At 49.9% G+C, this 13,863-nt stretch overlaps 1 protein-coding gene across 1 annotated transcript in view; it reads left to right on the plus strand.

Annotated features, from left to right (window-relative positions):
- The window catches only part of LOC308528431 (17-beta-hydroxysteroid dehydrogenase type 3-like), a gene marked incomplete at both ends in the record, with an annotated part of 42,101 nt that overhangs the window by 18,093 nt on the left and 10,145 nt on the right, over positions 1–13,863 (plus strand). The window contains 6 exons of the mRNA XM_081104032.1: positions 375–482; positions 1,834–1,901; positions 3,485–3,520; positions 6,262–6,296; positions 7,383–7,464; positions 8,095–8,160. Of these exons, the coding sequence (XP_080960158.1) occupies positions 375–482; positions 1,834–1,901; positions 3,485–3,520; positions 6,262–6,296; positions 7,383–7,464; positions 8,095–8,160 (395 nt within the window). The remainder of the gene's footprint in view (positions 1–374; positions 483–1,833; positions 1,902–3,484; positions 3,521–6,261; positions 6,297–7,382; positions 7,465–8,094; positions 8,161–13,863) is intronic.

Here is a 13,863-nt window from a genome sequence, read left to right on the forward strand (position 1 = left end):
GAGCACCAGAGTCAGCTGGGGCGCGGTGCAGAAGACCCCTGGCCTCCCAGTGGTGCCTGGTTCTCTAGGTCCCGGGTGGAGCCTGAGGTTTTGTATTTCTAACCAGTTGCTGGTGGTGTTGATGCTGTGTTCTGGGGACCCCACTTTGAGAATCACTGTGTTCAATCTAATGCGTGTACTTGTTATTGTGGTAACGCTCAGACTCACCCCTCTAGCACATGCCAGCTTTATCTGGGCTACTTCTTGTCTCTAATGGGGTGGTGGGCTTGTGCTCATAAATGTCGCTCAGGCTGCGTGGGAGCGCAGGGGAACTCCACGGGCAAGAGGGGATTTGGACTCGTGATCACTGAAGAAGAACATTGTCTCAAATGCAGAGCGCACTACAGGGAGGAGTGTGAGGATCATACAAGCAGACTTCACCAAGGACGACATCTATGAGGATATTAAAGAAGAACTCAAAGGCTTAGACATTGGAATTTTAGGTAAGCAAATGGCAATGCTCAAAGCGTGTTGTAATACGTCAGTGCAATAACCACCTCGGTGACCCTTGATTATCCCACGGTGGCTTGAGCTTAACCCATAACTGTGTTTTAAGCTGTAGCATTAACGAATATTAAAGTTCAGTTCTTCAAGAGGCGTTACCTGACTAACAGATGTATATGTAGCTTTAGAATGTATCAGACCTCCCCGACCGCCTTCCCTAATGTCAGAGAGGATGGATGTTCTCTCACCGACTGACACTGACCCTTGGCGGGAAGGGGGAGTCTCAGGAACACTCGCCGAAGGACCAGTTACCCAACACGCTTGGCTGTGATTGACCCATGAAATGGCAGCGCAGTGCGCGTACTTGCGAACTGACCACCTTATTCAGGACACAAGACGATGTTTTTTCTGTGATGATTATAAACACGCTATTTCATCACTACGTACACAGTACAATGTCTGTATTGTGCATAGAAAGAAGGTTTGATTTCTAAAGTTCCTGCTGAATTTAAAAAAATAATTACTAATTCTTTTTACTAATAACAATGAAAAACATATCATTGCAGAAAAACTGGAAAGAGTAGAGAAGCATATAAGAGAATTATGAATTTCTTAAAATCCTGATGCCCCAAGAGAGCATTTTGGTGCATATCCTTCCAGATACATATTCTCTCTCATATGTCTACATGGATCTTACGTGTTTACACATATTTATTTACATATTTACTTGTTTTAAATTTTGTTCTTTCCATCACCACCTGTCCCGTCTGTGCGTTGTGCATTTTTAAAAGCCGTTCATCACACACGCTTTCCCTGCCGTCAGCTGAGCAGCCGCGGTTGTGAGTGACTGACTGCGCTCCAGCCAGGCCGCACCCCGTTCCCTCCATGTGCTTCCGATCCCTGGCCCACGATCTCTTCCCTCAGATCTGTTCAGTTATCAAATCATGTCGCAATGAACGACCTCGGGTATCAATCTTGTTGAAGGTATTTTCTTCTTTTAAAAAAATATTTTTATTGATTTCAAAGAGGAAAGGAGAGGGAGAGAGAGAGAGAGAGAGAGAGAGAAACATCCATGATGAGAGAGAATCATTGATTGGCTGCCTTCTGCACGCCCCCTACTGGGGATCAAGCCCACAACCTGGGCACGTGCCCTGACCGGGAATCAAACCCTGGTCTCCAGGTTCATAGGTGGCCACTCAACCACGGAGTCACGCCGGCCAGGCATGAAGGTATTTTCTTAAAAACACTTTGCAAGAGAAGAATTTCTGGGTTGAGTGTAACTGTTTTTAAGGTTTTCAATAAACATTTGCCACTGGCTCTTCTGACATCTTGTTTTGCCTCCCCCGGCAGTCAACAATGTTGGAATGATCCCCAGCCTTCTGCCGCGCCATTTCCTTGACACACCGGACGAAATCCAGGTACAGCTGTGCTTTCTGTGGCGCCGTCCTCTCAGCAGGGCCGGGGAGGGTGTCTGGACAGAATTCTGTGTCCCAGGAGGGTGTCTGGAGGGTTCCCTTTCTTCTCATCCCTGTACTTGGTCCACAGCAAGGCATCCCTGCTCATGGCCATTTCTAAGGTAAGGGTCACCGCTCCCCGCCTCCGCACATCAGCACCTGCTTGCCGGCTGCTGCCCTGGTCTTGGGGGCTCTGTGCTGTGCTTCGTAAGGGGTCACCCTGCCTGAAAATTTTATGGCTGTGGATGCAAGTGGGAGAAGCTCTTTGGTTTTCTTTGTCTTCCCAGGTAATAAACTTTGTTCAGAGTTCAGCGTGAGGGAAGTCAGTGATACAAACTCTGCGGTTGAGGTATTTATTGTAAGTTCAGCAAGCGTGGCTCAGACCCATGGCCGCCATTGCTGGCCATGCGTGCATTTGGTGCATTTAGCAGCCCTGAATGGTACTCCTTGTTACGTCTTCCCAGGCTCTGACCTCTGAGGTCATGGGGTCATAGCCAGGCTGTCGTGCTCCCAGTCCCCGACTGTGCAGGTGTTCCCATGCTCCCACGTGAGTCCGAGAGGAGCGGGGTGGAGTGCCCACTGCTGGGACGTAGCTGCACAGCCTTGCCACACCCGCCTCTCCATTAAGCAGATGCCATTCTTGCTTCTTTCTCTATTCATGTCTGTACTTGTGCCCGTTTCTGTGTCTACCCCTCTCTCCCTCTCTGTCTGTCTCGGGAGACTCTACTAGTGTCTTTATCTGGCCTTTCTCTTCTCGCTGCCGTTGTCCCCAGGCCCACGCACGCTGCCCCCTTCCTCCAGCTGGGAAGCAACCGCTCCCTTGGAAAAGCTGTGTCCACATTCCTCTTTAAATCTTTTGAGGAAACTCTTAGTAATTGACTTCGTTCAATATCACACTCCACGGAAGCACATACGGACGGCAGCCGTTTCCCGGTCCTGGCGCAGGCGTCCTGAACTTCCAGGGGGAGCCGATGTGCCGGCTGGGCGAGCGGGGGAACAGCTCAGACGCCTGCCTCCGCCCACTTGATGTTTCTTTTTTAAAAAAAATATATTTTATTGATTTTTCACAGAGAGGAGGGGAGAGGGATAGAGAGTTAGAAACATAGGTGAGAGAGAAACATCCATCAGCTGCCTCTTGCACGCCCCCTACTGGGGATGTGCCCACAACCAAGGTACATGCCCTTGACCGGAATCAAACCTGGGACACTTCAGTCCACAAGCCGACGCTCTATCCCAGGGGTCCTCAAACTACGGCCCGCGGGCCACATGCAAATACAAATATTGTATTTGTTCCCGTTTTGTTTTTTTTACTTCAAAATAAGATATGTGCAGTGTGCATAGGAATTTGTTCATAGTTTTTTTTTAAACTATAGTCTGGCCCTCCAACGGTCTGAGGGACAGTGAACTGGCCCCCTGTTTAAAAAGTTTGAGGACCCCTGCTCTATCCACTGAGCCAAACTGGTTAGGGCCACTTGATGTTTCGTTAGCACCGACTGCATGTCAAGAGAATGTCTCAGCTGATTTGTGGTTATGGTTGTTTATTCCAGAGCCTCATCCATTGTAACATCACCTCGGTAGTGAAGGTACGTGATCAGTGTATGTGCCGAACACATTAACGTGGGGCAGCTCCCGGCATGTGGCAACGCCGGACACCCGGCCCTTCCCTGTGGAGGGGGCTCTCTGGACTTGAACTGCACTTGACTGCGAGGCCCACGCGTGCCCTTTCGGTTGTCTTGTTCTGTTTTCACCAAGCGCAGGGAGGGATTCATGCTCCCTCGTGTTTGAGGCCTATTTCTGCCTTCGGTTCTGCCACATGTCAGAACATATTAGACCTGACGCTGCTGAAACTGATTCTGGATTCCAGGGTGACTTTTTAAAAAAATTCAGGACTTTCGTCTGATTTTATTCTAGTAAATAGAGGAAAAGTCGCCCTTTTGGAGAAAAAGACAGAGGGCAGGCAAGGATTTTATGGACTCTTGTTCCATAAGTACTTGCCAATTGGAGGTCATGTATCTCTGACTCCAGCTCAGCCACTAGCTGGCTGGGCAGCGCTGGGCGTGCCGTTTAACTCCCTGGAACCTCAGACCCTTCATCTGCTAGGAAAGTGTGGCACTGTGTCGTGTCGGGTGCTGTTCAGCACAAGCATCTGTAGGCACGACGGCCACGGAGCTGAGCTGACTGTGCCCTGGAGAGAGCGGGGGGGGGGGGGGGGCGGGGTGGGGTGGGGTGGGGGAGGGGAGGGCCCTCCTGGGCAGGCGGTTGGGGGAAGGTGCTGCCGAGAAGCAGGCCCAGCCGCCGCCTGCTGAGCAGATGGCACTTCTGTGTGAACACGGGTTTCTCTCCTCTGAATAGCCTGTGAGTGAACCCTGGGCCCTGAGCCCTCCCTGGCCCCACAGCCGGTATCTGGCTCAGGCCACAGAGCTCACACCTGCGCCTGGCGCCCTGTGGCCATTCCCCAGGCCCCGTGGAACCGCAGCAGGGAGCCAGGTGTGACCCCTGGCTTCATGGGTCCGGACCCTGGCTGGGAGCAGCAGGAGGTTCAGTCTCATCTTGAGGACGTGGACTGGCCTCGGAGGACGGCTTTCCCACAGGAGAGTCAGCTGCTCTCGACCTAAGGGGAGGGGATGGATGCTGAGTAGAGCCAAACAATTTTTTTTTCGGGTGGATAAGTTGGGCTGACAAAAATTGTTTTTACCATTGACTGTTTTTCTGTAAGCATAGTGGTATTTTACGTAGCCTGCCCAGTGTTCATTGGTACACACATTCTTTTAGGCTGAGCAATCAATAGCTTTTCAAACTCTCAGCTGATGTATATGTAAGTTTTATATTTCCAACTGTTGTCGGTAGTCTTATCACTAAAATCTTTCACATTATTTGACACGTGGATCTCTCACTCTTGGTCCATTTGATCAAGGGGCTTCCCAGATGTATTTGATAACCCTGACTCCTTTAGCAGAGGAATGTTTTGATTTGCTAAACAATTATTTTATATATTGTTAGACACTAACTTCCCTAAATAACAGAGAAAACACACGGGAGGTTAGCTTATAAGCATGCCACCCCAGCTGTCCACGCTGGTGGGAGGCATGACAAGTATCCCTTATTTATTCCACAGGAGCCGTCTGGGAGTAGGAGAGGCCCCTGTCAGGGCAGGGATGGGAGATGAGCTTGTGGGCAAAAGGAAGGTGAGATCAGAGACTAAATATTGGGAGCTTTGTGACAGAGCTCGCAAACCCGACGTCCTCTCTCTAACTGGGATTACTCCCCCGGGAGGCTAGAGCATTCAGCCGGGAGGCTTTGAGGACGTGCTGGCGTGCTCCTCAGTGACGCTGGAAAAGCCAAGGAAGGGTGATGACAATCTAGCCCTCATCCTTTTCTCACCTCCCTTCAAATCCAGGCTTTCAGGAGGCAGTCCCGTGGGTCCTAGGGACCACCCCCCACTCTGGAGGCCCCGCAGATAGGGCGTGGCAGGGACAGAGCCCCCCGGGAGCTCCTGGGGCTCCCAGGCCACGTGCAGAGACTGGCAGAGCTAGTCTTCTGGCCCCAGGCCTTTTGATTTCTCTGCTTTGCCCCACCCGTTTGGTTCCTCTCTGTCTCAAACCTGCTCCCCAGACAGGGCCCCGTCCACTCGGATGTACGTTTGAGAACCCTTTAGTCCACACAGTTGCCGCCTCCTTAATTCTTAAAACGTGTGCCTTACAATTACGACGTGAAAAGCTCTTTAACGGGATGTTTAAGCTCCGGAAGTTGCAGAAAAGACCTCTTTTGGGGCAGAAGGTTGGGAGGGGGAAGGGACTTCCCAATACAGTTGTGATTCTGACAGACCGACAGACAGACATGTCTGTCTGGGGAGCTAGCACAGACCACCTGCAGGTTGCTTATGCGGCCGCTGTTGGATTGTCAGGTGTCCTTCCCGGTACTTGCGACGCTCATGGACACCTGTGTGATGTCCTGGCGCCCCCCGTCCTCACTCATGGCTGAGGCTTGTGACGAGCAGCCTCCGCGTGCCTGTCTCCTGGGTAGAGAGTATCTGGGACCCTCAGCGCTGGCCCCACACCAGGACAGTTTCCATGATTTTCCACTGCCCTCGTTTTGCAGGAAGACTGGGGCTTTAGCAGGAGAAACCAGAGGCCTCTGAGAAGTTGGCCATTTTCTGAGTTGCGCCCTGTAGGTTCCGGCCTGACTCTAGTGTTGCCAGAATGACCTCCAATGCACGTGGCCATCTGAGAAGATTAGGCAGTTCCCCAGCCCCCTCCCACACCCACTCCCCCAAGTTGCACCCCCATTGCTATTGTCAAGGCTTAACGTTGACCTTCTCTTGTAGATGACCCAGCTCATTCTGAAGCACATGGAGGCAAGGTGAGGCCTTTCTTTGAAACAGTGGAGCGCACGGGCTCCCTGGCCTGGCCGGCGGCGGGTGTGGAGGCTGGGGCTGGGGCGCCTCTGGCTGCGGCTTTAACAAGTGATAACACTGTGATGACAGGACATGGACATTACAGGGGAAATAACATTCTGCCCCGGCCAGCTTGGCAACACACAAGCATATTGAAGGTCAAGTGTAACATCCACTGGAGGGAGGAAGGGAACAGCGGATTAAGCACACATTGTAGTAAAAAATTAACTTAGGTTGAGCATAAAAAAAACTTCAGAAGTTGGCCTGAGACCAAGACCATCTCTTTGTTATTATAACTTTCAGCTGTTGTCAGAATGAATACTCCAGTTTAGTGGTAAAAATCAGCACCCCATCAGCACCCCATCAGCACCCCATCAGTGCCTCCATTTACGCCACGTGTTTATCACCGTGTTACCTACCCATAGGAGCCGGTCTCACGCACCCACGGGAGCCGGTCTCAGGCACCCACGGAAGCCGGTCTCAGGCACCCACGGGAGCCGGTCTCAGGCCGTGTTCATGAACAGCAAGTGGCCGATGGCTTTGTCCTCCCTCAAGGAAGCGAGGCTGGCCCTGCTATTCTAATGTGCAGTTTCATGGTTTTTCTGGATTAAACCGGTCTCATTGGGGTGGATTAAAGGGATTACATTTCCAAAGGGCACTTAGGGAACCCCGGGACTTGTGAGGACTCCTGTGTGAGCAGGTGATGGGCCATCCAGCTCCACCCAAGGCTGACGGCATCTACCTTGTTGAGGGTCGTCATGGGCAGAAGGGCCCTGAGCGCCTGTGCCCGCGCCCGAGGGGGAAGGATCCCCTCCCCTCCTGTCTGCGCTCAGTGGGTTCCTGCGTTTCGGTGGGGGCCCCTTGTTGCAGCAGAACCCCTTCCCGGTGGCAAGCCCTGACGCCCACTGACTGCCCAGGGTCACCGTGTGGGGCCGTGGCCCTGAGGGACGCAGAGAGGGGTTCCCCAGGCTCACACGCGCCCCTCGGTTTCTTCCTTCTCACGGAGCCCCCAGGCAGCACAGCCCCTGAAACGTTGCTTCTTTGCCTTTTAGGAGGAAAGGGCTCGTCCTGAACATTTCTTCCGGGGTGGCCCTCTTTCCCTGGCCTTTCTACTCCATGTATTCGGCTTCCAAGGTGAGCGACAGCGCGGAGTTCCAGGCTCCTCCTCCCTCCCCTTGCTGTTCCTGCTTGCCATTTTCCTTTGGCCCATCTGGCCGGCCCATGGGCAGATGGCCAGGAGGCGCTGTCCTGTGTCCAGGGCGGAGCTAGTCAGCAGGGGTTTAGGTGCACAGAAGGGGGCACAGCCTGGCTGAGGGCTGGCGAAGGCCTGCAGCAGCATGGAGGGGGATGGGGCGCAGGCGGGTGCAGCCCTGGCCCCAGCCCTCACTCACCTCCTGGCCTGGGAACCCTGCTGTCCACTCTGGTTTCCTCCCTGCCCTGGAGGCCTAGCCAGGTGTCCCCGTGCCCTCGTCTTAAAAACAAACTCGGGGGGGGGGTGCTCTACACAAGGGACAGCCCCCCACCCCTGGGTTGGGTCATGTATGTGCAGTGGCCCGAGGTATGTATTTATCCCCACCATGTATGTTCCCATTCATTGCGGGATCTCTTCTCAGACCAAGAGATGAAGTCCTAACTCGCATCAGAGAAGCGGCCACGTTTTAAGACAACGTGGTGGGCTCCTGCGGGGCCCCTGGAACCTGCAAAGTTGGTTCGGAGGGAGAAAGCAAGCTCCGGGCCCTGAGGTGTTTCTCCTTCTCGCTCCAGGCTTTTGTGTGCACGTTTTCCAAGGCCCTGCAAGCGGAATATAAGGAGAAAGGAATAATTATCCAGGTGAGGCTGACAGTTCCGAGTCCCCTGAAGAGGCGCTCCAGGTCCCCGTGGAGCCGGCCACTGCCTCCTGCAGGGCTGGTGCTGAAGTGCAGCGGGAGGAGCGGTCTGCATGACTCTCGGGGTTCCTGCGGCCCTTGCACTGGCCGCTGTGCCCTGTGGCCGCGCCTGCTGCCACCCTCTGCCGTGCCCTGGGCTGGAGCAGGAGACGGGGCAGTGTGAGTGAGTGCCCAGGAGCGCTGTCACCCCTCTTGCTACCCGATGCTGCATCACGCCAGAAGTTGGGGCCTGGTCGGCCATGCTTTCCTCTCTGCTGTAGGTACGGGAGACGGGCTTGTGTGGGAGGATGGTGGAGAGGGAAAGAGACACGGGCACCGGTCCACGTTGGAAGGGGTGGGGGTGCCCCCCTTGCGGGCTGCTCATCTGTGCTGGGCCCAGAGGTCCTCACCCCTGGCTCTGAGCCGCGGGCAGAGGGGCTCGGCTGCACCTTCACCCACAGCCGCACACCGATCGGGCTGTCGCTGCCTGTAGGCTGAGCAATAGGACATCTTGTGTCAGTGATGTCCACGCGGCTGGCTCGCAGCTCAGAGTCCAGTGATTTCTAGGACCTGGAATAAAAGGTGTATTTGCAGGGCTTTGTTGCTGTTTGGGAGGAAGTTGTACGGCATAGTATTAGAAGTGGAAAGGCTCACTCACCGTGGCATCTCTCTCTTTTTTTTCTTTTTTAATATGTTTTTATTGATCTCAGAGAGGAAGGGAGAGGGAGAGAGAGAGAAACATCAATGATGAGAGAGAATCATTGATTGGCTGCCTACAGGGGATCAAGCCCACAACCCAGGCATGTGCCCTTGGCCGGAATCGAACCCGGGACCCTTGAGTTTACAGGCCAACGCTCTATCCACTGAGCCAAACCAGCTAGGGGTCACGCAACATCTTTACAATCATTGGTGTGCATGTGGATTTCAATTAAAATGCTCACGGGTATGAGACGATCTCAGGTGGCTACGCTATAAGTTAACCAGCTATAGGTAAAGTTTATTCAAAAGGCAGATATGAATTAATGGTGAGAACTTTGCAATTAACATCGACTTCCGCCGCTGAGTGACGGGAACAGCACACCCTGCCGCTAGGCCACCCGCTCTTTGCCCTGCTGACTGAAGTCCCGCCCATCAGGGATTGCCCTTCCTGCCCATCTTCCAGCTCCCGCTGCAGACAGATTCCTTTTGCACAAGTGCTGCCCCGTGCAGGCGGTTCGCTGCAGCAAAACATAACCCTTCACACCGCACTGACTTCCAACCACAAAGATTTATTTCTCATTCATGATGCGCATCGACTGGGAGCTGCCAGGGCATCAGCTCGGGGCAGTGACGCAGGGACCGGCGGAGGGAGCAGCTGCTCCGTGGGGGTTGTGAGCTGACGCGCCAGGGCAACGTGGAAGCAGTTCCAGAGGGTCTTGCTTTGATAAACAAGGGCTCTGGCTCAGAAAAGACGCCGGTCACTTTTGCTCACACTCATGGGCCAGATCTGGTCACATGGTCCCACCCAACCATGTGTAATTCTCTCACGTGCCTGGAGGAGAACAGAACTAAAAATACTTGGTGAACCACACGAATGCTTACCAGCGCTACTTCCTTACTGGCCATATGACAGGCTTAGCGTCACCATGATCTTGAGAATTGTGGTGAGAGAGGCTGGGGCTGCCAAGTGAGTGTTCCGTGGGGCAGCAGGGGTGGGAGGAGGTGGGGGAGGGGAGGGGCCCCTTCCTGGAGGCAGGAGCCTCGGAGCTGCTCTCCTAGGAGTGAGAGAGGCGACCTTTCGGAACCACTGGCCTCTCCAGACACTTACGTAATTGGTGCTCAATGAAGATTTGTGAATTGGGCAACGAAGCAGGCACTAGAGACTTGAGTTTGATTTTCAAATCCCAGCTCTGCCACTTGCCATGTGAGTGATCCTGGAAAACCTGCTGAAACTCCGCGAGCCTCAGTTTCCCAGAATCACCTGCACAGCCCCTACTGGGGATCGAGCCCCCAACCCGGGCCTGCGCCCTTGACTGGAATCAACCGGGACCCTTTGGTTCCCAGGCAGATGCTCTACCCACTGACCAAAACAGGCCGGGCAGCACTTTGTTTTATAAGTGACAATCCAAGGAGGAGACGTAAGTGGGTTACAGGAAATCCACTGGTGATAGATGAGAGAGAGAGGGAGGGAGGGTAGGAGGGAAGGAGCAAAGGGGGGTGGGGAATGCGGGGACCTCTGGGATTGGATAAAAAGTAAAATGATAGACGCATACTTCTTTTAAAAAAAAATTTTTATTGATTGCAGAGAGGGAGGGAGAGAGAAACATCATCGATGAGAGAGAATCTCCCCATCTGTAAAAAGGGCATGTTTACCATGGCTGCTCACTTCTCTAGGTTCTTATAAAGATCTAATGAATGAACAAATACGCACATTTCACCCCTGTTTATGAAGCCCCTGTGCTCCACAATGAGGTGTTTTGTGAACCAAACCCCACTGTGGGAATGAAAATACTTACTATTTCCCCACCTGGGAGTGGGTTGGGAATGCATACTCCTGCATCTCTCCAGGAGGAACACGGTGAGATCGGTGGAAGAAAGTGTTTTGCCGATTAACGACGATAGCGTTCATTTCCATGAGGGCCCATTCAATCGTGTTGACTGATTCATAACTGATTCATTCATAACAGTGTCATGTCAGGGGTGATGTGAAGAAAAGCTGACATGATGAAAATTGCAAACGTGATGTGAAGAAAAGTAAAACCAAGAAAACAAGCACGGACCTTTTTTCTCTAAAGATGCCAGCTCTGTGTGTCTGGGAGAAAGTCAGCCTCCTGCCAGGTGTGGAGGCCGTGGGTGGAAAGAGGGGGTTGTGAATGTGCAACCCAGAGGCTTTAGTTGCCCCATCGTTGGCTGTGTGCGTTAGAAACACACGTCTGAGCGAGGGTTGCCAGATAAAATACAGAACACCCAATAAAATCTGAATTTCAGATAAATAAGTGAAAATTTAAATGTAAATATAGCCCATGGAGTACTTGGGACATAGTTATACCGAATTTAAAAATTTTTTTTAAAGTATTACATGTCTCCTTTCCCCCCCCTTCCCCCCCGATTGACTGCCCCCTCCATTCCTGCCCCCACCCCCAGTAATCCCCCCCCCACCGCCCCATTGTCTGTGTCCATTGGTTATGCTAATATGCATGCATACAAGTTCTTTGATTGGTCTCTAACCCACCCCCCTCCCCTGCCTTCTTTCTGAGGTTGGATGGTCTGATCAGTGTTTTAGTCTCTGGATCAATTTTTGTTCATCAGTTTATGTTGTTCATTATATCCCACATATGAGTGAGATCATGTGATACTTATCTTTCTCCGACTGGCTAATTTTGCTTAGCATAATGCTCTCCAGCTCCATCCATGCTGTTGCAAATGGTAAAAATTCCTTTTTTTTTTTTTTTTTTTTTTTTTTTTTACCACAGAGTAGTATTCTATTGTGTAGATGTACCACCATTTTTTAATCCACTCATCTGCTGATGGGCACTTAGGCTGTTTCCAGATCTTAGCTATGGTGAATTGTGCTGCTATGAACATAGGGGTGCATATATCCTTTCTGATTGGTGTTTCTGGTTTCTTAGGATATATTCCTAGAAGTGGGATCACTGGGTCAAATGGGAGTTCTATTTTTAATTTTGTGAGGAAACTCCATACTGTTCTCCATAGTGGCTGCACCAGTCTGCATTCCCACCAGCAGTGCACGAGGGTTCCTTTTTCTCCACAACCTCTCCAACACTTGTTGTTTGTTGATTTGTTGATGATAGCCATTCTGACAGGTGTGAGATGGTACCTCATTGTTGTTTTGATTTACATCTATCAGATGATTAGTGACTTTGAGCATGTTTTCATATGTCTCTCTGCCTTCTGTATGTCCTCTTTTGAAAAGTGTCTATTTAGGTCCGTTGCCCATTTTTTTGATTGGATTGTTTATCTTCTTTTTGTTAAGTTGTATGAGTTCCCTGTAAATTTTGGAGATTAAACCCTTATTGGATGTAACATTGGTAAATATGTTCTCCCATGCAGTGGGCTTTCTTGTTGTTTTCTTTTGCTGTGCAGAAGCCTTTTATTTTGATGTAGTCCCATTTGTTTATTTTCTCCTTAGTTTCCATATTGGTAAAGATACTGCTACAACATATGTCTGGTATTTTGCTGCCTATGGAGTCTTCTAAGGTTTTTATGGTTTCCCATCTTACATTTAAGTCCTTTATCCATTTTGAGTTTGTTTTTATGTATGGTGTAAGCTGGTGAACTAGTTTCATTTTTTTGCATGTATCTGTCCAATTTTCCCAACACCATTTATTGAAGAGACTGTCTTGACTCCATTGTATGCTCTTGCCTCCTTTGTCAAATATTAATTGAGCCTAATAGCTTGGGTTGATTTCTGGGTTCTCTGTTCTGTTCCTTTGGTCTATATGTCTGTTCTTGTGCCAGTACCAGGCAGTTTTGAGAATAGTGGGTTTGTAATATAGCTTGATATCTGGTATTGTGATCCCTCCAAATTTGTTCTTCTTTCTCAGAATTGCTGTGGCTATTTGGGGTCTTTTTTTTAATTCCAGATGAATTTTTGGAGAGTTTGTTCTAGGTCTGTGAAATATGCTGTTAGTATTTTAATGGGGATTGCACTGAATCTATAAATTGCTTTGGGTAGTATGAACATTTTAATGATTTTGATTCTACCAATCCATGAACACGGTATGTTCTTCTATTTGTTTATGTCTTCCTCTATCTCTTTTTTCAATGCCCTGTAGTTTTCTGAGTAGAGGTCTTTTACCTCCTTATTTAAGTTTATTTCTAGGTATCTTAATTTTTTTGTTGCAGTGGTAAATGGTTTTTGTTTTTTTTTAATTTCTCTTTATGTGAGTTCATTATTGGTGTATAAAAAAGCCATAGACTTCTGGGTGTTAATTTTGTATCCTGTGACATTGCCAAATTCATTTATTAAGTCTAGTAGTTTTTTGATGTGGTCTTTAGGGTTTTCTAGGTACAATATCATGTCATCTGCAAATAATGACAATTTTACGTCTTCTTTTCCAATGTGGATGCCTTTTATTTTTTCTTCTTGTCTGATCACTATGGCTAGCAGTTCCAGTACTATGTCGAACAGGAGTGGTGAAAGTGGGCATCCTTGTCTTGTTCCCGTTCTTAGGGGAAATGAGTTTAGTTTTTGCCCATTGAGTATGATGTTGGCTGTAGATTTGTCATATAAGGCTTTTATTATGTTGAGGTATGCTCCCTATATTCCCACTTGGCTGAGAGGTTTTTTTTTTAAATCAAGAAAGGGTGCGGATTTTGTCAAATGCTTTTTCTGCATTGATTGATATGATTATGTGATTTTTGTCTCTCAATTTGTTTATGTGACGTATCACATTTATTGATTTACAGATATTGTACCCTCCTGGTATCCCCGGAATAAATCCCACTTGGTCATGTTGTATGATCTTTCTAATGTAATGCTGGATCCAATTTGCTAGAATTATGTTGAGGATTTTAGCATCTATGTTCATCAAGGATATTGGCCTGTAGTTCTATTTCTTTGTGGTGTCTTTATCTGGTTTTGGAATAGGGTAATGCTGGCTTCATAGAAAGAGCTTGGAAGTGTGCCTTCCTCTTGAATTTTTTGGAATAGTCTGAGGAGGATAGG

Source organism: Myotis nattereri (assembly GCF_964212035.1).
Source record: "Myotis nattereri genome assembly, chromosome: 12".
Lineage (NCBI taxonomy): Eukaryota > Metazoa > Chordata > Mammalia > Chiroptera > Vespertilionidae > Myotis > Myotis nattereri.